Below are 25,453 nucleotides of genomic sequence, written 5' to 3'. Positions count from 1 at the left end.
AGAATTACTGACCGTTGCTAATAAGCAGTTGATGTTTTGCAATAGGATTTTGTACAGAAATCTTAATTATTTAAGACGTAGCAGTAAGTTGCACATGGTGGAATAAATGGGAGGAAATAACCTAAGCTTTCTCCTAGACTTTATCCAAGGTTTAAGGCATCTGCTTTTGAATTGGCAGGCTTGCAGGCTTTTTAAAAATGGGAAAAATCAGACAATGACTACATACAAATATAAAAAAGATCTAAAGATGGACAGAGATTCAGTCTATAATCCCATATTAAGTTCAGAAAACTTGTACTTACAGAAGAAAAGGTCCAGGTGAACTTTATGGGTGGTTTGCATAAAACTCTTGTCACGCACCTAATGGCTACAGGTCAGCTGGCTGCAGCGTGGGGAGAGTAAAAAGGCAGATGTTGCTGCTGGTAGAATGATTTATGGAAGCTGCATCAGAAAAGCTCTGCCAGTCTGAGAGAGCAACAGCTGTGTGAAAATGCCCCCATTGGTGTAACAGTTGTATCCAGCCCCTGATTCAGTTGGTGATTGACATCCCAGCTCCACAGATGTGTTTCTCTATGCAGTGTGTTCCCTTCATGTCCTCTGTACAGGAAAGATTGACAGTGTTCTGTATTTCAGTTGAGTGATATCTCACATTATTTCATGGCTGTTTGAAGACTCCTGTAACAATGTTACTTTAAAAGCAATACAGTTAAAATTATTCTTTAAATGAAATTAAATCTAATTTTGGAAAAACACCTGTACGTATGATTAATTCCAAAAGACATAAATAGGGCTTAAACTTTCTCTTAAGAGCTGCATAAATTGGAACTGGTGTTTGAACTTAGATAAATTCAAGGCAGCTTGACACCCAGTGCTATTCTGAAATCCTATTTGAGTCCTTCAGAAAAAAATATAAGACAATGCACTTGTTGAGGTTATGATACCTGGAATAGCAATGCTTTTTTCAAACAGCTATACTCTGGTGACTGAGCACAAAGCCAATACACTGTGCACCTCTGGGAAATCTTGACACTGAATTTAAAAAAAAAAAAAAAAAGATTAAATGTAGAAGATTGAAGAAGAAATTATGTGCAGCTGCTGTCTGCTTTTCAGCTAGCAGACCATGTCTTCCATGGATAGGTCATAAATTCTTCCCTGCTGAGCACCATAAAAACTGATTCCCCTAAAGACCTGTGGCAGTATGTGTAGTGTTCAGAACCTTTGCAATCTGTAAAAAGGGGGTGAATAGTGTAATACTGAATAAACAGATTATGCAGAACTACTTTTCAAGAGTCAAAACTAAAATTTTTGGGGTGCCATCTGTAGAAGGATCTTGTGTTTGGTGCTTGGACTATAAAGTATCAAATGCCATTTGGCATGGATGAGTGCAAAGTAGAAAAATAAAACACATCCAAGGTTTACAGAAAGACCACTGTTTTTTCTTGTACGTACAGTAGGTACTGCTTTGAAGTGAGCATGTTTGCTTCTACTCTGTATTCCATTTTTGCTTTAATGACACAACTGTGAATTCTAGACTGCTCTGTAGAAAAGGTAGGTTTTTCGCTTTGTTTGCAAGGTCATAGCTAAGTCTCCAAATATTTAACATTTTCATGTTTAACCTTGCCAGGCAAGTTCTCTTGTTTTAGAAGCAAGCTTTTAAAAGGGATAAACTATTCTTGAGATATGGTTTGTGTGTGTTTAAAGTCTCAGAAGGAGCTTAACAATGTATCATGTCCACTTTCCTTTATCAAGAACATCTGCTGTTCATTTGTTAAAGCACACTGCAGCTTGAGCCTAACAGAAGCTTTGTTACAAGACTTAAAAAGAGTTGCACTGGCCAGAACTATGTTTCCCACCTGCACTAACAATAAAAGTTAATTTTAAATCAAAATATAGCACCTATTAGGTGGGGTTTTGTTACAATGTTCATTTTGTAGTCTCAACAGTTTTATAGTACTTCTTTCCTAAGACTGAAATTAAGAGTTCAAAGCAGTATGAAATAGTAAAACAAGAAGTGGCTTTTTTCTCTAGTTTGAGGGCACAGCTCTGTCCGCATGGGCAGTGTATGTTATGGTGTAGCATCCTCTGCTAAGTTTCCTCTCAAGTGCTTCATTCCCCTCAGTCTTTTGATCAAGGTCCAGGGCCAAAACTTGTTGGCTCTTGATTCAAGTAAAATAGAGGGCACTGGCCCTCTGTTGACTATGGGAAACACCTCTTTATTTGTAGCACCAAGGATGAGCCACATCCACAGAACAGCTGCTACTGTTTGGATTGAATCTCTTGGGGCTGCATGACAGCCTTCAACCATATGACCTTCAGATGAGCCCATCTAATATGTAAATTGCCATAAAGGCAATAATAATCTATTTTTGCTGATACCTAGACAGTGGAAGAAGAGGCACACTATCCAGTCTCTACCACATTTTGAGTGTAAGTGCTATACAGTGGTTTTCCCTGTACCTTTACTTCTTTGCTTAGGATTACACTTGCAAAATCTGTCATGCTATTTAATGGAGTTTCTTCTGCTGCTTCCTTGATACAATCTGATGGCTCATTACTCTAAGTTTTGCAAAAAGTGCAAGCAGTTTACTCCCCACTAGTAATGAGTATTTGCTCTGCCAGGTTTGTAGGCAGCAGAATAAACGTCAGACTTAGATATTCTGAGCAGTTTTCCACATCTCCCTTGACATCTCCTTTTAGAGACTTCTAATGATCTGCCCAAAGCACATATTTGGGAGCTCACTGGTAACATCTGACATCTCTAGCTGAGGCTATCCTCATTTTATTCCTTTGCAGCTTCTGATCTCTGTGGCCTTTACTGAGATGTAGATCCCAGAAATAACTAGTTTCCTCTTGAAGATGGGCACTGAACAGAGAATAGGCTACAAAGCCTTCTCAAGCTTTCCTTGATTTCTGACATTCCTTAATGTTAAGATAGGCAGGCAGCCAAATATGCTAAACCCCTGCTGTTCCTTTAAAGGCGGTGACTCCTGGCAGACATCATCTGGCTGATGTCTCTTGAAAGTTTATTGCTTGCCCAGTCCACTGTGGATGTGGGAATTAATTTATTCTCTTCTGCATTGCAGACACCTATATGGATTAGAAAACATTTAACATTCTCATTACTGCCATTCCTCTTTTATGACTTGTTACCCATGTTGTCCAAACTTTGTTTCCATGTTGTTTCGTTGTTTCCAGACACTACAGTCTAACTGTAAATGTATTAACTACACTACATGCATGTGAATAGACAATAGTTCTGTCTTTTAAATGTATATTCAAAATAAATTTTCTTTAGATGGATTGAACCACCCAAATAAAACTGGTTGTTTCATTCAATGATTGAAGATTATACACACATAAGTCTTAATTCTGGACTTTGGGGACTTAAGGCAAAGGTAGTCTACAGAAATAGCAGCACAAGTGAATGCTGTGTGCTGACAGAATCTGGATGTTTTAAAATTCTGATTTCATGGGAGAAGAATTGTCTCTTGCAAGGAATTTTAGTCATTAGTGAATTCATAGTTCAGCATATGAAATCATCTCTATGAGGGGAGTTATTTTGAATAGCAACTTCTTAACAGTTGTAAGATTGCCAGTCTTAGTACGACTTTTGATGTGCCTGTCTATATATGATGAAATCTGGGGAGATTTTGCAAACCAATAACTTTTGATAGCTGTTTTCTTCCTGATGTCATTGCTTGTGTGACCTCAAAGAGCAAAATGGGACATTTATCTAGTCCTTAACATCAAGCACTGAACACCTCAGCCAGTATAATGGATGTAGTGCTGGAATATGTCATGTAATGTTTGCCATAATTTCTAATAGTCTTCAGGTGTTACTATCAAACTGAACAATAGTCAGTAACAGTACACACCCCATCAGTGTTTCACACTTACACTTTGGTTTATTGTCACTTTGGTTGATTCCTTTTGGGCATTATGTTCATTGTTGACCTCACTGGGTCCAGCAGCAGTTATTACAAAGCAGGATATGACTTTGAAGTTAAAAGCATGAGCCAAAAGGATGCATCCCATTGCCTTAAACTGCTAGGGAAGTTCTGGTTAAGTAGGCAAACCTGTGGTTTTTTGAAATTGGTATATAAACAGCTCTTTTATGGAGCATAGATAGAGACCAAGTTTTAGAAAATATTTCCCGTGCTTTTGAACAAGAAAAAGGATCCCTGTATTTGGCGTTGGTGGTCCCTGAATGCCTTTCAGTTTGTGACAGTGGGGAATAGTTTGTAGGGGCACATTTTCTAATAATACTGTCCTGTACTGTACAGTTTCCATGGATCTGTTGTCATTTTTTCTCCCTTATTTCTTTTCTTTGGGAACCTAGCACCATCCCTTTTCAACAGCATTCTCTCAGACTCAGATGCAGAACAACCTAAACTCTGTGAGTTTCACACACCAGAGGTTCTCTCTCAGTTCTTTCCACTTGCTGTTGATGCATGGAGCAGAAAGACTGTTTTTACCTTAGCAGACTTTTCCAGGAAGGCTCTGAGCAATTGATGGGTCCAGACAAGAACTCAAAAACTCGTGTTTGTGCTAATACAATGGTTATTTGCTGCTTGCTCTCAATTTTCCACTTGTTATTCTAGTAGAGCAGGTAAAGAGAAGCTGCAGCCTCACTGGGACTGGCAATACTCATACAGGCCAAGTTGTAAATAAGGGTTATAGCATGCTGCTGCTGGGCATTAAATAAGCAGATAAATTTCTCTTTGGTGTGGATTTATTCAAGGCAGATGTTTTTAGTGAGCTCTGGAAAGGTTTGGAGGAATATAAAACCTGCTGCAGTTCTGGAATTGATCCATGAGGATCAAAACCTGGTAACCAGTGATTTGTTTAAGGGTCCCTGACACTTTTATGGCAAGACCGTGTATTTCAGAGAGGGCTGGCTCAGTTTTAAACACATTCCAAACCCAAACCTGAAATAAATCCTTGCAACAGAGCAATTCTGTAAACTTCTGCTTTCCCATCATTTCATTTTTGACAAAAAATGAAAGAAAAAAATCAGAGTTTGGGAAGGGAATGACTCAACTTTTTGAAAAGAAATGGAATGTTGATTGTCTGTGTTTGTAGTTTTTGGTGTGGCATTTCCTCAATGGAGAGGTGTGGATGAACACAATAATACAGACAGAGCAAGTATAAAATAAAGACAGAGAGAAGAAATGGAAAAATACTTAATGTAGCCTCAGCCATGTGATCCTGGAAGTACATACATCATGGTCTACCAGAGCTTGAGGGGTCAGATAAAACTGGCCTTGTGCAGTCCAAGAGGGACTTAAGAATATTTTAAAACAAAATCAAAAGGGAAGAAAGGTATTTCCCATTGTTTTGACCTCAGTTGTTCCGTGTTACAACTGATGGAAGGTTAATGCTTGGGACCTTTGAAGCTGGGTTGAACAATTTAATGAAATCACCAGAAGAAATTATTATGAACTGGAAAAAAACAGTAAATATATTAGGTGACGTGTAATTGATGACTTTCTTTCACAGGCTAGAATCTCAGCAGCTGTAAACAGATATGGCTTGACTAGTGCTGATAAAGAGGCTGTGATGTAAAGACAGAACCACTGAAAAGGTGGTTCTGTCTTCACATCAGCTGAAGTGCTACTCTTCTATTTTACTGTACGGTATATACTTGATACATCAGTTTGAAAACACTTTTGCCTCAAATATTTCAAGTAAATCTTAATATATAGTAAGTAAAAATGAGAAGAGGTAACTCCATTCTAATATACTCTCTGGCTTTGGGTAAATCACTTAATGTCTCTGTTGGTTCCTCAGTCTAGAATGAAAAGATAGGTATGAGGGCATTGACATGTTAATAGTATGAAACAGTTATTTGCTGCAAGTCACTTTCTGTGACAGTGAGCACATTATCAACACCTGGAGTTACAGTATTGTAGCAATCTCATATTGATGCTTCACAACTCCCTTTTTCTGAAAATGAAATGTGCTGAGAAAGATATTCCTTGGCTCCTGTGCTCCAAAGGAGCACCAAATCAATATGCTGGAGTAGGGTGAGGGGTCTGGGATGAGCAGGAGCTGCCTGTTTTTCAGAAAGCACTGGAAAAAGACATGGCCACAAAGAGCTTTAGAAAAATGCTGCAGCATTTTTAAACAGGAATCAGCTCCCTGTTGTGCAGGATCCCACAATTTGTACTCTATGGAACATGGATTTTGCTTAGTTTAAGATAGACTCAGAAAGAATTTGAGAAATTATACCAGAAGGGGAAAGTTTCTCCAGTTTATTCAGCATATTCAGCTCTTGGCAAATGTTAATGTCCTTAATATTGAATAAGTAGTGCCAGGGAGAAGAGGTCATCACATCACTGGCAAAATTAATTTGTCTGAACTGATACCTAAAGATTTAAAGGAAAGACAAAAAATTTCTGACACAGCTGTAGGTTAAGCTGCAGCAGATGAGAAACCCAGCTGGAGTGAGGTGGGGCTGGATTAAAAATGAAAGGTTTTAAAGAAGAGAACTTAAGAATGGGTAAGGTTTGGCTAAAGATCGTAGTTTGGAAAGTAAGTGCTGTGCAGTCAGAGAAAGCAGAGCTGAAATGAGAATTGGAAACTGAGAGGAGAATGCTGACAGGAACTTGCCCAAGCCACAACCGAGCCTTCTTCACTCCAAGAGAGATCATCAATATTTTGCCCACCTGGAGGTTGAAGATACTTCCTGCTCAGTTGCCAGATTTTGATATGTAGTTCAGAAGGCAACATTGCTTCTTTCCCAGCGAGCAAACACAGCCATGACTATTACTCATCCCAGCTCATCTTGATCCACTCAGTTACTTCATGACTTGTAGGCAAAGGATCAAAGAGTCAGAAGATGGAGAGCTGACATATCAGAGGGGGAATAGGAAAGGAGTACTGCAATCAGGAGTTGTTACGATGATTGGGCAAGCATGCTAACAATTAACACATTCTAAAGTGACCCTCAAAGAGGATGGCATTTCTCACAAAGCAGAGGAAGAACCTTTGCCTGAGTAGTTTTTTGTTTGGTGGAAACTGGTGTATGTCTGCTTTTCCCAATTTTTTTTTTAAAGAAAGTCACAGATCCTCATCAAGTTTCAAGAGCTCAGTTGCAAATGAATAATTCAGTTCTCAATTACACCAGCTGAGGATCTGCCTGTAAATCTGAAGGTATCATTAATGCCATAGCAAGCAGGGATATACCAATATGGTTGTTACTTAATGAGAACAGGACTGGTTCATTTTGCCAAAAATTCTTCTTTTGGGTAGACCAGAAATCTCTTTGAGCTCTGTGTTTGTGTGCCTATGTGTACATGCTAATAGTCCCCTCCCACCATAACAGGAGAATGACCCTTAATGATGCTTTCTCAAATTGCAGCTCCTTATCTTCTGCTTTTGAAGATCAAGACAAAATTTACTATGTGTCTGCATCTTTTGCCTGTATATTGTCAGGAGATACTATATATCAGCACATTTTAGAACTAGATGTCTGTGTACATATTTTCATTATAAGCCCAATCCTTGGCAATCATGCTAGAAATGTTTGGTCCAAGAGCCTCGCACTCTTGCAAAGTGTAGTAGCATTACTGCCCTTTTTTTTGAGTTTCTGAGCAGTGGGGACCCAGGTGTCAGGAATCTTCATTGGCACTATCACTGTGTTTTTGCAGAGAAACCATTCTAGTGGGAAATTTTTCTGCATAACTATCCATCTGCCTGACTAGTCTTATGATTTTAACTTTGACTTATCCAAGAGTTCATTTCATTTCATTTAATTTAATTTCATTTCATTATCTTCTGCCATTTGGCTTGTGAAGAATATGTCTTTAACAGCTCCTGTGTCAAGAACTTTCCACTGCATTGCTAAATGTCCAACATTTCTTCCTGATAACATCATCTGTGAAGTTTATCTTCTTTCTCCTCTCTCTCTCACATCTTTCCAGGTCAGAGGCTACCCTGAGCCACAGATCACATGGTACAGAAATGGGCATCCTGTCCCAGAGGGAGACCATTGTGTCGTGGACCGCAGCATCCGGGGGCTGTTCAGCTTGGTCATCAAAGGTGTGCAGGAAGGTGATGGTGGCAAATACACCTGCGAGGCTGCAAATGATGGTGGGGTTCGTCAAGTGACTGTGGAACTGACAGTGGAAGGTAAGAAGATTCTTACACTGTTGTTGTGATGATTATAGAGTTTAAGTAAAGGAACAAGGTGTGTTAAAGAGTCTGGTTAAAATCCCAGCAGTACACATGTCCTTTCTCATTGATACAAGAGTAAGGTTCATTTACTGCATTTCACAGGTTAAGATATTGTGCAGGGAACTACACGTCTACAGTTAGATTAAGTGTGAGTTCTGTTTCAGGTGTGGGTGATGATGTGCAGGAAACAAAACTCCTAACCTTAAAGACTTTGTTCTAAACTTTGTAATTTTCATGGAAGTCACCACTCAGGACAGAAACTGCTAAGCTGCATGCCTGGTTGTAACTGCATGCTTAATGTCGCACAAGAAACAGCCAAGATCAAACCCAGGAATTTTTAAGAGCACATCTGCATATTAGATAGTTGCAAACGGCCAAAGTTAAAATTTAAAGAGTGACACAAAGCCAGGGAAGGATTGAAATCAATTGTACTGCTTCTCTCTTGCAGTTTGGTCATGTCAGAGATCTGTTGAATATCAAAACCTCTCAGGTCACAACTTTGTGTTGAGTTCTTGAAGCAAATAAAATATCTGCAGCAGTCCTGAAACAATCAGTGTTTGGGTTTATTCAGAGTCAAAACCTCGAATCTCTTCAGAGTACATACTGAAATATGCATAGATCTGGCATGATTGCTACTGCCTTCTGTTGTAAAAGTTATGTGAAATATTTTTTTCCCCTTGTTTTAAGCTGGGACAACTTTATGAATGACAATTTACATGGAGGTGAAGAACTTTTTAAAAGTTGCTTTTATATCAGTTTTTCTGACCAGGTCTTTGCTGCAGTTTAAAATTACTTCGGGGCAGTACCCAATGACTGAATTTCTCAGAGTCTAAGAATTATGTGGTCTTTGTTCTAAAATCCCTTTATGCATCAAGATAGCAAAGCACAGATTCTTTTTTTTCTGTTCTCAGCAAAGATAACCACGTGGGGCTGCCTGCTGCCTGAAAAATGAGTGCCTGAAACTTGATCTAGTCTTTCCGTCAGCATGGCTGTCCTGTCTGACAGTGATGTGGGCTCCTGCGAGGCTCTAGAACAGGTGTTTTTCACAGCCCCAGCGCTGTGTGTCCGCTGCTGCGGCTCCGGGTGCCCCCCGGGTCGGGCTGTGTGCGCAGCAGATGGCGCTGGGCTCCCGCGGCATCTCCCTCCTGCGCACGGCAGCGAGAGACGCGCCGTGCCATTTACAGCAAAGGTACCTTGGGCTAGCACAGGACTGAAAACCCAACCGAGTAAAGCAAGGCCTCCTTCACAGTCTAAAAACCTCCTGCTATCTTAATCTGAAGTACTGGCGCACTGTAGGAATTAGACACAGTGTTTCATCCCCTTGGTTAAAAAGTATTGTTTCATGAATAATCTGCAGCATTGTTACAACTGAGGCCGGGTGTTAGACAGTAACTCTGATAAAGCTTGGTTTTGAAATTGGAGAGCCTAACTTTGAACTACAGATAACATAGCCTTATACTGCAGGTGTTGCATTCCTCCTTTATGTTTTCAAACCTGAAGAAATATGTATTTTACATAGCCTTTAGTATCTGTAATTCCCAGTGGTCTTGACAAAACTTCCAACTTCCCGTCTTTCTGTCCTATGCTTACAGGAAACTCCTTGATGAAATACAGCCTGCCATCCAGTGCCAAAACCTCTGGGTAAGCAGTCTACTGGCTTGGATATTGTTTAACAGACACTTAGATATATTTTGGTAGGAAAACAAGGAAAATTACTCTTTCTAAAAGTCTCCATTTATCCCAAGCAAAATAGCTACTGTGAGAGCTGCTGGCTTAGCAGAATGGTTGAGGCAGTCAGGAGGATGTACAGCTACTGCTCCAGCATGTTGACTGAGGAGTTAACGTGGCTGAAAACAGAACATCCAGCTGATACCTAAATATTGCACTCTCCTCTGCTGTAATTTTGCACCCTCTTCTCTGCTCTCTGATATTCAAGAATCCTTCCCCACAACTTCCATGACCCAACAGCCTTTTTTTAAAGCCAGAGCAAATACTGCTTTAAGAGTCACCAGTAAGAAATAAAAGCAACTGAAATCAGCATTGTCTCACACAGAATTTAAGTCTTTCCAAGCAACACAGTGGGTAAACTGTAGTTCAGAAGAAATAATTGTTCTGGTTTGGAGTAACTTTACCAAGAACGGGTTGATGGGGTGATGTAAGCTGGCACACAGAAACCTACTTGTACTTTCTGCACTTCAGTAAGCATTTACAATTACATGAATGTCACTGTTTTAAAAGCCCCAGGCCTAATTCTTCCAACAGCTGAATTAATTTCTTTATAAGTAGTTTGAATATAAGCATAATTTTTTCTGATTTGTATCTTTGGCACTGAGTAGCTCTGGATGTAGACAAAAATACATGTTCTGATTATGTTACTGAGCAGAATACAGATAGTTAAAACAGGAGATTTTAATTTCATCATTGATATGAACATTTTTTATATTTGTTTTGAATTTTAAAATTAACTGAGATTACAACAGTGAAAATGGTAAGTAAAACTGAGTAATCAGGAAGGCTTTTACATGATAAATTCTGTATTGCAAATAAGCTACAGACATACACACAGGATAAATAATCAAAACAAGAAAGGACAGTTACTGTTAGGTTTTGCTGTATATTCAGACTTTACAAAGCACTATCCTAATCCGTTGCATTGCAGAGAGTTAGAGTGATTGTCCTCACTTTTCATGCTCCTGTGTTTTCCTCATATTCAGTATTAATAATTCTATGGTAGGAGAAGGGAAAAGAAAAAAATATACATTATACATTTCAATTTTTTCATGTCTAGGAACCAGCCATAAAGCTGTAGGCCAGCTAGTAGTTGATTTTCTTTTCCTATGCTGTGTGTATAGATATATAGAGTCACCATGTAAAGATGGTTACTGAAAAACGTCTTTAATACAAATTTTGTTCTTCTTTAGTGGTAGTATGAGGGAGATGACATTAAAAGCTATTTAATTATATGATATTTAATTATATGATAAAGTCATTTTAATTTTAGCATGTTAAAATCACCCTTCTCTCAATACTTTTTGCTGGTCCTCTTGTCCATGTAAATCCTTTCATTGGTATCATCTCTTGCTTAGAAACCTCGAGCTGCCCAAATGGCAACCACCATGTCTTGGCAGCACCTTGGACTAAGGCGATGCAGTCTCTGTTAGTATCTGACACCTGGCAGAAATGGTGAAGTATTGACACATCTTACTTGCATGTGGTAAAAGGTCACCTGGAAAAGAAGATCTTGAAAATGGTTCAGTTTGCTTGAAATTAAATGTTTTTAAAAAAAACCTGAAATCACCATCTGCCATCTGCTAATGTGTCTGTTGTACCAAGGCTTCAGAGCAAAGAGTGAGTGTGTTCCCTTTGACATTTACAGACCTGAAGCTGCACCTTTTTGGTTTTTTTCATGCTATAATACTGCTTGATGTTTTATGGTTGTGTAACAGTTTTGGACTGCAGTCGCTGATGCAACTTCAGTTTCATCCCACATGTCATTTCCCAGCTGTGCCAGCCATGTAAGTAGAGCTGGGCATTTACACTTAACAGTAATTCACCTGGGACAGGTGTACTTTGGGTTTCTGCCCTTGTCATGTTCACTTTGCAAACAATGTAGCAAATGAGACTACAAATAAAAGTCTTCCCCAGACCAAAAATATTTACAGGACATGTCAGAAATGTTGCAAAACCAAGATTCTGATTCATAAATCAGAAATTACTGTGTCAATTGCACTCACGAGTGAAACAAATTACATGATAAAAACCTGTGAACAGTGAACAAGTATGCACAAATAAACTCTTAGGAAGCAACTAAAAAACAGAAAATGGAGAAAACTAAATGAATACAGTGTTTCCTATATTTTGATTTGCCCAGCTCTGCTTATAAACAACTTAAATTTTCTCCAAGATCTGTTCTGTGTATGCCAGATGAGGGTGCATAACATAACACATTTTAGTTGCATGAGGAGTCAAGAGCAGTCATCACCAGCATTTCCATTTCTTCCACTGGCCAAGAAAAATATTTTGCAACTACAGTTTAGGTTGCCATAAATTATATACCCTTGTTGGCAGACCACTGGTCTAAGATGCTTTCTGACATGTGCTCTAACCACAACAGCTTCCAGCTCCTGTGTAAAACCAGAATGTCAATTGCCTTTCCAGGGGAAGACTTGCTGTTCCATCTGTGGAGCAGAGGCCAAGCATCTGGGGAGAAAGTCCACCCAAGTTTGCTACAAAACCCAGCAGAGTTGTTGTGCGTGAAGGCCAAACAGGCAAATTCTCATGTAAAATAACAGGACGACCTCAGCCTCAAGTAACTTGGTTTAAGGTATGATTTCCCCAAAAGTTTATGTTTTCAGTCTCTTTTGAAATTTTGTGACTTGAAAGGATGAAATGGACTTGACAGTCCAAATGTTCATGGTGAGAGTTTACATACAAGGAGAGCCATTTTCTTCCTCATTTTTATGCTGAATAAACTTACAAAAGATGATAGTGCTTCTTCTCAGTCTAAACTTCTCCCTTATATGTCTCATTGTTGAAAATATTTCTACAAAAACCATCTGAAAGCACTGAACCACATCCAGTTTCCATTAAAAAATACCAAGTGTGGGATGTACTTGCCCAAAGACCTTACTAAATAGGTCAGGGACAAGGATGAAAAGGACAAGAATGAAAATATTACCTCTACCTCTGTTTATAGGGAAGGTCTGCAGGGAATTAGCACTTTGACTGTGGTTACAGAGGAGTCTCTGACAGCTGTGAAAATTATAGCTGTATTTCCCAAGTCCAGGTCAATGTCTCAGTCATAGACTTCCTTTTCTGTACCATTCACATTGAATTTTACCTGTACATTATATTGAAGATGATGCTTGCAAAGAAATTAAATTGAATTGAAAAGAAAAATAACTGTTTAGGAATTAACACATATGATTGGGGTTTGGTATACACAAGTGTTTTTTGCAAATTAAAAATGAAAAATTCAAGTTAGATGAACAACTATTCAACGGTTTCAGTCTGGCCTCTGCTAAAACACTGGTAGGAGAAAAATGTCTGACAGAAAATAGGAGATATAAAAAGCAGCTGTCAACTTCAGACCTGCAGTAAAATTGGGAACCGTATCTGTCATTTACAGAAAAGACATATATATGAGCAGTATTTAAAAATCACTAGACTATTGAAAAAACATTGAAGTCTTAAGTCCCAGTGTCCCTTTGGGCATACACAAGACCTCCAAACACTTTTTTTTGTTTGTAAGGAGAGAGCTTTCATGTGATAGCTAGATATTACACTGATTATGCCATTTTTACTGAAACTGTCAGTATTCTAGAGGATTACAGTTACTTTCTTTAATTTGGAAGAGCAAATAGATGACTGCTCTGATGGCATCCTGCTCCCCTTCAGCCTTCAACAGACAATTATGTCCAGTCAACAGAAAAAACCTCAACTTTTATCAGTGCTTCTATTTTCATATCTCCAGGTTTGGGGGAGGAGGGGGAAGAAGCCAAAACAACCTCAGAAAACTTCTCAGAGATCAGGGAAATGCTTCCAAGTAATTTTCTGCTTTATTCCAGACTTACCCTTGTCTGTAATACAAGAATGTCAGGGTACATCCCGAACACAGGCAGCCTCTTGCTGTGGAAGCACTCACTGACATCTCCTTCAGCTGGTGGCTCCATCTGGAGTCTGCTTCTCCTTCCAGCTGCCCTGAGTTCTGTGGGAAGCTACTGGCTCTCTGGGACTCTGCAGTGCAGCTGCTCCACCACAGCCTGGGTCCAGTCCCACCAGGCTTGCTCAGGTTTTCCAGACATGCAGCTCTATGCAAAACAGGATTTGTCACTCAGCTCTCTTGGTTTGGGCTGTGTGGTAAACAGGAAGTAGGGACTACCAATCCAGCAGTTTGGATCTACACTTTGGTACTTCTCCATACATTTTTTGCAGTTTGCTGGAGGTTATATTATATATTTTGCTATTGAGTATCACCTTCTATAATGTGTGCCTCACAGCGATGAACTTACACGGCTGCTGGACCACATCTGGCTACTGCAGCACTAATAGATGGCCACCTTCCTTACAGCATGGAAGCTTTATCAACAAGTAAAATTGCACTTTTCAGAACGAATAAATAAGCCTGTTTGTAAACATCTTACTTTGCTTATTGTTTTCTTTCCAATTTTCTTACTTGTTAAGTTGCAAGGAACAGAAGCTTCTGTATCATCACCAACCCCCTGATGTGAACTAGCTTTTAAAAATTCCATTAGGACCTACAGCACCCAGATAGCAGTAAGTTGATAGACTTCAAGAATGAGTGTCTGTAAACACTGATGTTTCTCAAATGTTTACTGCCCAAGTAAAATTGTAGCTTTGTAGGCTTTCCCTTCCTAAACATAGGATGGGAGAAACTGTGGTGTCTGATAGCAAGGCACTCATTCTTAATGGCTGCTGCTGAAGCAGAAGAACTGATGTGCTCACAAATGAGGTATTGGTCAATTGCTTTGTAGAATTCAAAGGTAAAAATTGTCATTGTGATCATCTACTCTGTGTAACAGAGAACACAGATCTACACACATTTCTTCCTGCCTCAAAGCCATATCTTTGGATTTAACTCCAGTGTAACTATTGAGGGATAGAGAACTACTCTCCAGATTGGAAGCTTTTGCTTAAAAGCATTTAACTTCCTGGAACAAACAGGAACATAAAACTGGTTTGAGCCTACATACAATGAAAATAATTTTTTCTAGGAATCTGGGTATAATAAACAGGGAAACTCCAAAACCAAACTGAGGTGAGTAGGTGGAAAAATAGAGGAAAAACAAAGCCTCCTGAAGATATGAATTACAGACTTTTGGACACAATCTTTTTTTTTTTTTTTTTGTTTGTACCATATGAGTATTATTCATAGAAGGAATTTTGCTAAAGGATAGGAGAAAGGCATTTTGACTTAATGTTTTACTGAAAAATTCTTGCTTCCCTTCTCTTAACAATAGCTGCTGTCTCATGGTATCCTGTGATATTTGCAGGGTGATATTCAGTTGCAGCAAAATGAGCGTCTCAACGTGTATGAGAGAACAGGCATCCAGTTCTTGGAGATCCAAAATGTGCAGCTTGCTGATTCAGGAATTTACACATGCACAGTGGTGAACAGTGCTGGGAAGGCATCTGTGTCTGCAGAGCTCACCGTTCAAGGTACAGCAAAGGGTTTGCAGGAGAGAGAAAAGTGAGCCACAGACATTCCTTTAAAATTTATCTGGTTGTGTTCTCGACATTCACAGCAAACATTGACTTTCTCCCATTATTTTCTTCTCTCTCTCTCTCTTCACTAAATGATGCTGTGATAACTTGGAGCATGCTGCAACTGTAAATGTTGTGTTGGTTCATGGGAAAAAAGGCTATCCAAGTGCTTTGCAACAGCTTCCTTTAAAAATACCTCTTCACTTTTACTGTGATTTTGACTTCTATGTTTTGAACATAGATTTGAATTTCAGCAAATGGAACCTGGCACTTGTCATAATAATCAATAATTAATTTTGTATTTGTTGAGTACTAGCACAAGATGCACATTTATACTATCTCCCTTATGGGAGGCAAAATTCTATCTATATTTGTAGAACTAAGAAAGTAAAGTAAAGGAGCATAATTCTAAATTGTGAGAGAGAAAAAAACCCAAGTTAATAAGATTGAAATTCAGGCTTCTCAACTCCCAACCCTGCCTATTTCACTGCTTGTTAAGGAAACAAATATCTTTGTATAAGTAGGATGTTCTGTTCCATATGTGCATTATCATATACAGCTCATCTTGCAGTTTGATGCTTCTTAGGGTGCCCTTTGCATCAGCCTCAAAATCATACAGCCTTCAGCAAGCACACTAAAGAGGAAGTTCATCAGTCAGGGGGTAAGCAGTCACTGGACCCAATTAAATAATTAAAACCACAGCTGCTGGCTTCAACTGCAGTCATGAGGTCAATGGGTTACATATGCAGCCAGCAGTGACTTTTTTGTTGCAAGACTTTAGGTTTCACATCAATGCTGTCACTCTGTAAGGTATCAAGAATATAAATAACAAGTGGATGTACATTTGGTACGCTCAGAACCACAGCTAACCTTTCTACAACTTAAAGCTGTACTTTTTATCTGTAAGTTCTGACCTGATGAAGCCATTGTAGAAGAAGCTTCTGTAGTTTGCCTGTTCAATGGTAGTTTTAGAGAAAGGGCTGTTCCTTTCAATAAGCCTTTTATCTAAACATAAAACTCGATCCCTAATTGCTCTCCCTGAAGTGGTGAGCTTTCTGTTCTGTAATGGCTACATCTGCCTTGAGAGATGATGTGGAACTGGGGTCACAAAGTCACTTGTGGTATACGTTTGCTACAGATGCTGACCACATCTCTGAATAATGTGGGCATTCTTTCTTGGATTAGTGCAGCTCGGTAAAAAGGGCACTCTTTTGCAGTGCTCTTGATTAATTGGATGATTCCACTTACCTGACCACAATATATAATACCTAATTCTTTCATTATCCATTAAATCAGGTTGTCAGAGTTGCTGCAAGATGTTAGCAGACAATCAAGTGGCTCAGAATTACTACATTTTCTTTCAAAGACATGCAATCTCATATATAGATATTTTCCTCCAGTAGCTGTATTTTTTTCTGAGTGGAAGGTGAAGAGGGAGGAGGAAATATTCTTTTAATTGACAGGGTTGCATGATATTTTCTTGTCTACAACCAGTAGTTATGAAGCTTCCTTTCCTGCATTTATCCAGTCTTTTCAGTTTTAATTTCAATATTTCTGTTACTGTTTATTGGAAGGTTTATTGAAATTAGGTCAATGGGTTTTTCCCTCTCTCACTGCAACTTTTGTGTGTAAATAGATTCATTAGGTCGCTCCAAATGGCTTGGCAAGTCCAAGCATTTAGATGTGGACCTTTGCTTGCAAAAGACAGTGGAAATCAGGATATCATCCATCACATGATTTTATCTTTTCCCTGAGGCAGAGACTCTGAAAGCTTTTTTATGATGGGCTTGTTGGTGACTTGAAAAATTTGCTATCTTGCAAATATATTATTACATGTCTTTCTACTGTAGTTTCTAGTCTCACAGCTGACAACAGTGTAGGTGCAGCTTTGATCTGACCAGGAGAAAACAAATTGCATCCTGAAATGTCAATTAGGGGGTAATGGAGAGATGTGGTATTTGACCTAGAATGGTATTTCTCACCTCACAACTATTCATTATCTCATGCTGCCCCCAAGAGAAACAAACACTGTCATGGAGGATTACAAATTAGGAGACTGATTGTGAGCAAATATGTGCTCACTTTTATCAGTGCATCTGATGAGGCACCTTAGCAAATCAATATAGCCCAGTCATCTTCCCAGATTTCTTGGTGGTATTGCAAAGTTAAGAAATGTGATGCATTAGCTTTTGTGTTTTTCATGTTAAAGGTGATAATTCTTGCTACACAGCAAATGGGTTGGTAAATGCTTACAGGTGGGTCCAGGTTTTGGGAGGTCTTACTCCTGTTGACTTGGTTCTGTGTTTTAGCCAGAGGAAAGCTGCAGTTTCACTGTGAGCACCCTCAGGTGTAGGACTGATTGATGGTTTGTCTTTCTCCACCTCTGCAAACTCTGTGGAGTTATCGTAAGATTTGATAAGCTGCTTCCCAGTTGAAATCTCTTCCTTACTGCTCTCCCCCAACATAGAGCTCTTGAGGCTCACTGAACCTTTAGTTCTGCAGGGTTGTGAGAACATGACTCAGCTATGTCTCAAAATGGACCAAGACCTCTTTGTGTTTCAGCTGAGCAGCTTCCTGTTGTCCATATCAATTTCAGGTGTGGTGATAGTCAATCTTGACTTCAATGGATTGCAAATTGAAAGAGTGAAGGTTCTTAAGTATATTTTTTGCTTAAAATCTTCCAAATTTTTGGAATTGTGCACAGTATTGTGTGTGTAAGTTACCTGTTTCTTCTTTCATGTTTCAGGTCCAGATAAGACTGACACTTACACTCAGCCACCTTGGTATGTTTTTACTACAGTATTTTCTCTGACTATTTAATTGCAGTGCACTAATTTTGATATTTACTGCATGTGCTTTCTTCACAAAGTGATAAATTTTTGGAGGGTCTGTCTGTATTTGGAAGTAAAAAAGTGTTTGCTTGGATAAGATTCTCTCTTGCTGCCCAAATCAGCTGTCCTGGTAGACTTGTAGGAAATAGTTGGTGGAACTGGTGGCAACATTATGAAATACAGAGTTCTGGTCTGCTCCAGCAAAGCAAAATTTTAAAATAAGCTATGTAGGCAGAAATTCTACACTGTACCAGAGGGTCAAACTTCCTTTTTGGAGTTAACAGCCTGAGTGCACCTTGTCAGTACTGAGCTGGTTGTTCTTTCCTGTCATAAACTAAACATGGTATGGCCGTGGTTTTTGCTGTTGTCTGAAAATACATACAAATGTAGGGGTAAAGTAACAAGAAAAAATTAATATTTAGGCCTTTACCATGATTTTTTAAATTAAAATTTTTAAATTATTTTATAAAATTACTTTTCTTCATGAATGGAAAATGCAGGAATGAAAAGTTCAAGGCTGTCTGTGTAAGACACTTTGATGAAGGCCAGTTTCTTTATAGTCATTGGGATGTTTATCTGTCCTCACATGCCCTGGGTGAGATTTCAAAATGGCATGTTCACATTGTCCTAACTGCAAAGTGGAATTGAAAATGCTGTGCTATTCTGTTTTTCAGATCTGTGTGATTTTTAGGAACATACTTGAAAGTAAGTTTAGTATAAATGAAACTGTGAAGCATTGCAGGCAGAACTCCCCATGCATGTGGTTCTCCAGAGTAGTTCTACATTCTCCATCATTTATTCACAAAAAAGAGACATTTTGTAAAATGAAAAAGTCTTACAGTTGTCACTACAAATCTCAAACAGTACCTCAAACTCCAGCTGAAGAAAGTACCCCAATAAATATCACAAGTCTCCCTAAGAGAATAAGTTAATGGCACCAAGTGTAGCAAAACAGAGCTGGGCTGGAAATTACTGCCTTTATTTCAAATGTGTTCCCATTCTGCCTTGGAGTAATACTGTGGAAGTGTGAGACACAGACACAGTGCTCTACAGGTGATAGCTTAGGGATCAAAGCAGTCACCTTCAGTGAAGGAGATTTAGATTCGAGTCCCCAGTTAGTCAGCGACTCTTGTGCCCCCAAAATACCGAGCAGCAGATCCATCGTAATTCTGAGAAACTCTTCCTAATAAATCTATAGCTGATATTGTTACATCCAGTCGAGTTTTTAATGTGCCAATACCCCTTCTCCCTCCCCTAGACTTTGGTCAAATGTCCTATCAGTCTTGTTTTGAAGTTACCTAAATTACAAGACACCATAATTAGAAATAGTAAAATCACTTCAGAATTTACATTTTCATTTCCCTTTAGGGAAGTATTTTATGTGATGTTTTGAGCTATAATTGTACATGACCTCAATTTATTAAAGCATCAACTAGTGTTACATCATGGTCATTCAGATCTCATGTAATTGCTTCCCATCCAAAGCAGTGCATGCAAGGTTAATGTCTGACTCACAGAACATGTTAGAACTTGAGCAGTGGACTTGTATCCTGAAATTCCTGAGTTGAGATAGTGTCTGAGCCCTGTTTCCATTTTATGAAGCTTTTTACTTCACCTCCTTGACCCATGTTCTTGATCTGTGTGAAAGAAGCTAAAGGCTAATCAGTTCACCTTCTTGCTAAGGGCTTATATATTTATATCACTGCTGATAATAATAAGTCTTTATACAGTGTCCTGTATCTCCAAACTTCTTTTTTTCCTTCAGTGTGCCATCAAAACCAACCACATTAACCATTAAAGCTGTTGAAAATTCAGAATTTAATCAGGCAACCAGCAATGGGATTGCTAAAGAGCTGAAATCCAGCAGCACAGAACTCATGGCTGAAACCAAAGACAGGGTGTCAGCAAAGAAAGAGTCCTTTTACATCACCAGAGAAGCCAAAGAAAGTAAGCAAGTACAGCACCAAGAAACCAACGCAGTGTCTTCTCAAGAACATAAAGAAGGAAAAAAGGGACCTCAGGTCTTGCAGAAAACTTCAAGCACCATCACACTACAATCTGTCAAACTGCAACCAGAACCAAAGCCAGAACCCCAGGCCACTTCCATCAGACAGGGTGAAAACAGGAAAAGGGCAGTGCAGCTCCTGATGTCAGCTCAACAAACTCCACCTCTAACAGGGCATGTCAGTCCCAGGACCAGAGAAGCAGAAAACAGGTCTGGAGCTTGGGGGTCTGTAATGGAGGAGAAGAGGGAGCCCCTGGGAATTCCCCCTCAGTTTGAGATCCATCCACAGAGCCTGGAAGCATCAGAAGGCCAGGAGATTAAATTCAAGAGCAAAGGTAAAGGCATGAAAATTAGCCCCTGGGATTAGTTGGAAAGGGGTTCCCTTTCTGTGCATGGAAGTGGAAAGTAATTCCTCCTTCTTTGAAAGTTGTTCTCCTCCTAAAGCCTTTTGGAAACAGATGCAGAATCCAATGCTGTTTCCACAACACTTAGTGAAATTTTCAAACCATCCTATACCATAGTGCCCATCTCCTCTCTCATCTGGGGTTTCCCAGATGTAACCAATGCTGCTCCTTCTAGGAGGTAGTTTTAGGCCCTCTTATATGAGGGTGCAAGAGAACACACTTTCAAGAACTGTAATTACTTACACTACCCTTGAGCCAAAAAATCATCAGACAAGAAAATACAATCAGTCACTGCATGTCCCTTGTAGCATCTGTTTTTATGTTTCATATTTGGCCAGCCTGATCTGAGTGCTTCCTAACAGCTGAAATGATAAAGTCAGAATTAAAAGTGAGGTTTAGAGTTTGTTCCACAGAATTTGAATGGGTTTTAACCTCTCAGAAGAGTAATGAGAGCTACATTTTGCTGCATCTAGGTAGTAGACTTGGAACACTTCTCTTTTTTTTCTTAATTGCAATTTTAGAAAATAATCTGGAAGCATTTTTCTTTTTTTTAAATAACATAATTAAACATAATTTAAATAATAATAATAAGTTTTTTTTTTTTTTAAATAACATTTGCACTTTAAAGCATTCACATAAATGAGGAAGAAATTGTTTTTTTTAATTTCTCTAGAGGCAAAAAAAAACCCCAAAACAAATCACACAGCACCATGGTAATTTATTTCATTTCTTGGTAAGTCTTGCCCCATGAGTACTGAATATAATTTCTATCGGAAGTCCAGAGTGTGTGGAGCGGAGAAAAGATTCTGAAGATCCTGGCATATTTTGAATAGTTTATTTTTCAGCTATACTACTAAAAATATGAATTTTAGTAGTTTTCTGTCAGAGCATCTCACACACTTTACAAGCTTTAGCTAATTCATGACCTTGTTTGGTAGGGAAATACAGTTCTTGTTGTAGAGAAAAAGGCAATCATCCAGTTTTTATTGAAGCCAGTGAATGCCTTCTCATTTGGCTTTGGACCCAAAGCACAAACTCTTACATGCAAAGGCAGGGTGTCTGCAGAGAGGTCACAGTGGAATGTCCCTAATGCACTTTAGTAGGTAATACGAGAAACTCCCCTGAGAATCCTCTCTGGAGATTGAGCAGGGCTGTTTTCACTGGCCCTTCTCCCTGCTCGTGCAGCCTCACCTCAGGCACATCCAGGACTATACCAAGGTGACCTTTGAATATTTCCCGGGTGGGGAAACTCCACAACCTCTCTGGGCAGCCTGTGTCAGTGCTGAGTAAAGAAGGGTTTGTGTTCAGACAGACTTCTGTGTTTCAGTTTCACATCCATTTTGTCTGTGACTTTTAGAAGAACAGTTTTCAGACAGAAGATTTTTTTTCAGATACAGTTTTTCAGGTTACCAAATATTTGTTATTTTAAAAGATGAACTGGCCAAGAGGTTTTAGAAGATCAAAAATATCAAACTATCTTCCTGACAATAATTTTTTGTATTGCCCATTAAGGACTATATAATTATGTAGTGTAAAGTGTACCTAATTTATACCGAAGTAAATAATACTAAATAAATATATACTAAATCGCACTAGTTATGAATACCTATTCTTAAAAATCCAAATATCTGATTGTTTAGTTTCAGGAAAGCCAAAACCAGATGTGGAGTGGTTCAAAGAAGGTCGACCTATTAAAGCTGGAGAAGATGTCCAAATATATGAGGAAGATGGAATTCATTGCCTACGGATAAAGAAAGCCTACTTGAGGGACAGTGGATCTTATAGCTGTGCAGCTGTCAACTCCAAAGGCCAGACTTGCACCAGCTGGTTGTTAACTGTCAGAAGTAAGTAAGCTCTTGTGAACCCATCTGCACTTTGGAAACTGTGGTCGTCTAAGCATACTTAGAAAAAGGCTCTAAGTGGTAAAGCTAATTTCATCAATTTCAGTTAAAGGAACTGTTTTCATTTTGGTTTTAAAGGGCCTAAAGTTGAAGAGGTTGCTCCGTGCTTTTCCAGCGTCTTGAAAGGATGCACTGTGAGCGAAGGGCAAGACTTCGTGCTGCAGTGCTGTGTGGGAGGGGTCCCTGTGCCTCACATCACATGGCTTCTCAATGGTAAGGAATCCCCTGCTCTGCAACACCTGCATGATCGCACTGACACCTCAAAGCGCTCTAAATCACCCTAATACAACCCGCTGGGACACCTGAGGAAAGCCCTCTACACGAGCATCAAGTGCACGAAAGGCGATGTGAGCAGGGTCTGTGTTGCCGCAGTTCTGCACTGTGTCCAGCAGGGTGCGCTGGTGACACGGCTGTGCCAGATGAGTTACCTGGGCTGTGGCACACGGCTGTGCTCAGGTGAGTTACCTGGGCTGTGGCACACGGCCGTGCTCAGGTGAGTTACCTGGGCTGTGGCACACGGCTGTGCCCAGGTGAGTTACCTGGGCTGTGGCACACGGCTGTGCCAGATGAGTTACCTGGGCTGTGGCACACGGCCGTGCTCAGGTGAGTTACCTGGGCTGTGGCACACGGCTGTGCCCAGGTGAGTTACCTGGGCTGTGGCACACGGCTGTGCCCAGGTGAGTTACCTGGGCTGTGGCACACGGCCGTGCTCAGGTGAGTTACCTGGGCTGTGGCACACGGCTGTGCCAGATGAGTTACCTGGGCTGTGGCACACAGCCGTGCCCAGGTGAGTTACCTGGGCTGTGGCACACAGCCGTGCCCAGGTGAGTTACCTGGGCTGTGGCACACAGCCGTGCCCAGGTGAGTTACCTGGGCTGTGGCACACGGCTGTGCCAGATGAGTTACCTGGGCTGTGGCACACGGCTGTGCCCAGGTGAGTTACCTGGGCTGTGGCACACGGCCGTGCCCAGGTGAGTTACCTGGGCTGTGGCACACGGCTGTGCCCAGGTGAGTTACCTGGGCTGTGGCACAGCCCCTCACAGCGCTGTGACATGGCTCTGCTGCAGCTGCTGCCCTGTGCTGAATCCTGTGCTGCCCCCCTGCCTTTGGCACGAGCTTTTGCTCCAAGCATAATGGGTTGGCATCATGATCCTGCAGAGACAGTAAGTTCTAAGCATGGTATTGGAGAATCACAGAATATTCTGAGGTAGAAGGGACCCACAAGGAACATCAAGTCCAACTCTTACATGAATGGCCCATATAGGGATCAAACTCACGACCTTGGCATTATTGACCAACTGAAACCTTTCTGGCTCAGCTACTGTAGGTACGTCTCCCAATTTGTATTTAGCTTCCACTCAAAATACTCTGAATCATTCAAGAGTTATGTTGTAGGAATGTATAAATTACCACAGAAGATCGGTAGGAAGGGCCTACCTGCACATATGAGAAGTAGTGAGGGAGCTTATATTCATATTTAGTTTTAATTTTTAATTCAGATTTCGGCCTCTCTTGTGTTATGTCTGCTTTGCCCTAAAAAGACTCTTATACGCAAACATAATGTGCTAGTTTGAAAACAAACCAGTGGGAGGCACCAAGTCAGAATAACAATTTAATGGAAATTAAAGGAAAGGCAAAGAAAGTAAAAGAAAACACTGACAGAATCAAGATACAGCCTGAGTCCCTGTTAGGCAGGGTGGTGGTAGCAGTCCTCTGAAGTGGTGATCCTGTAGTAGAAGGGGTCTGCTCTTCCTCAGAAAGTCCAGTGGTGGCTGTGTAGCTTCTGTCCTCTGGAAATCCAGTGGGAAGAGTGTTTCTGGTGCTCAGAGTCCCAGATTATATCCACGATGGGATGCTTGGTTCCTCCCTCTGGGTGGAGCATCTCACAATGGGGTAATGAGTCATGAGGCCAGGTGTTGCTTAGGCTCGTTAACAGAAGATAGTCCGGAGGGAGTTATGTCTGAGTCATGGGCAGGACAATGATGGGCCATTAACAGAAAGATAGTCTGGGGGGAGGAGGCAAGGAAACACTGCCCCACCTGATTTCAACAGCTCATGAGGATGGTAATAGAATACATTTCAACCCCGGACACATAACAACAGATTAATTTAATAGGAATAAAGAAGTACTACATCAAAACTGCTTTGCCCATTTTGAGCTATCAGGAATCACTTCTAGTATCCTGTCAGACCTAGCACTGCTCATGCAAAGCAATCAACCCATCCCCAAGATGCACAATTCCAGTTGTACAATGCAAACAGCATTAAGGTGGATCATTTAAACAATGTGATCATTTAAACCTCATTCATTTTTCAATACATGTGTTTATGCTTTTCAGTCTGAGTGCAGTATTTCACTCTTTACAGTAGGGAGGAGACCAGTGCTTGATTCTACCCTTCCATCAGCTGGGAAAGTCATAATTGACCTTAGCAGCTCTGTTCCCAAGATCTTGAAATCACAGCTCTTCTGGTTGCTTCTCAACAAGAAATATGTTCCTTGAGATCCTCATGTTTGCCTAAAGCTGACTAAAAAAAAGTAAAATATTTTTCACTTTTATCAGACTGTATAATCTCGTACCCTGTCCCAATGACACAGCTGCACCATCAAGTTTCCTTAACTTCCTCTTAGTATCAAAGCCCAATCATCAGTGTTTTGCTTCAATTCCAAATGATTTCAGAAATCTGGGCACTACATGCTTTGGCTAAGGACTTTTTCCATTTAAAGCCATATCTCTAAAACACTAGAAAAATTTATTTAGCTTAACTCTTGATCACCTCTTTTACTCCTGAAGTGCAATTGATTTTTTCTTTTTGGCAGATTCTCCCAGTCTATCTGTCTTTGTGTGTGTGTGCACATGTGGTTATAAACAAAGAATAGCATACTTTGCCATAAAGATGTTTCCTCCAGGA

General features: G+C 40.0%; 1 protein-coding gene across 15 annotated transcripts in view; it reads left to right on the top strand.

The window, feature by feature from the left end:
- MYLK (myosin light chain kinase) overlaps positions 1-25,453 on the top strand; it is a 197,772-nt gene that overhangs the window by 67,219 nt on the left and 105,100 nt on the right. For 13 of the 15 annotated variants that reach the window (XM_069021101.1, XM_069021100.1, XM_069021099.1 and 10 more), the window contains 8 exons: positions 7,926-8,133; positions 9,771-9,819; positions 12,337-12,502; positions 15,192-15,357; positions 18,149-18,185; positions 19,999-20,573; positions 22,283-22,486; positions 22,622-22,756. In XM_069021101.1, coding sequence (XP_068877202.1) covers positions 7,926-8,133; positions 9,771-9,819; positions 12,337-12,502; positions 15,192-15,357; positions 18,149-18,185; positions 19,999-20,573; positions 22,283-22,486; positions 22,622-22,756 — 1,540 coding nt within the window. Of the gene's footprint in view, positions 1-7,925; positions 8,134-9,770; positions 9,820-12,336; positions 12,503-15,191; positions 15,358-16,246; positions 16,305-17,890; positions 17,999-18,148; positions 18,186-19,998; positions 20,574-22,282; positions 22,487-22,621; positions 22,757-25,453 lie in introns of those variants that run through there. The other 2 variants (XM_069021104.1, XM_069021103.1) reach the window with 2 other exon arrangements.

Source organism: Aphelocoma coerulescens, chromosome 7 (genome assembly GCF_041296385.1).
Source record: "Aphelocoma coerulescens isolate FSJ_1873_10779 chromosome 7, UR_Acoe_1.0, whole genome shotgun sequence".
Taxonomy (NCBI): Eukaryota; Metazoa; Chordata; class Aves; order Passeriformes; family Corvidae; genus Aphelocoma; species Aphelocoma coerulescens.
The sequence above is the reverse complement of the archived record's forward strand: the minus strand, read 5'-3'. Positions and strand labels throughout refer to the sequence as shown.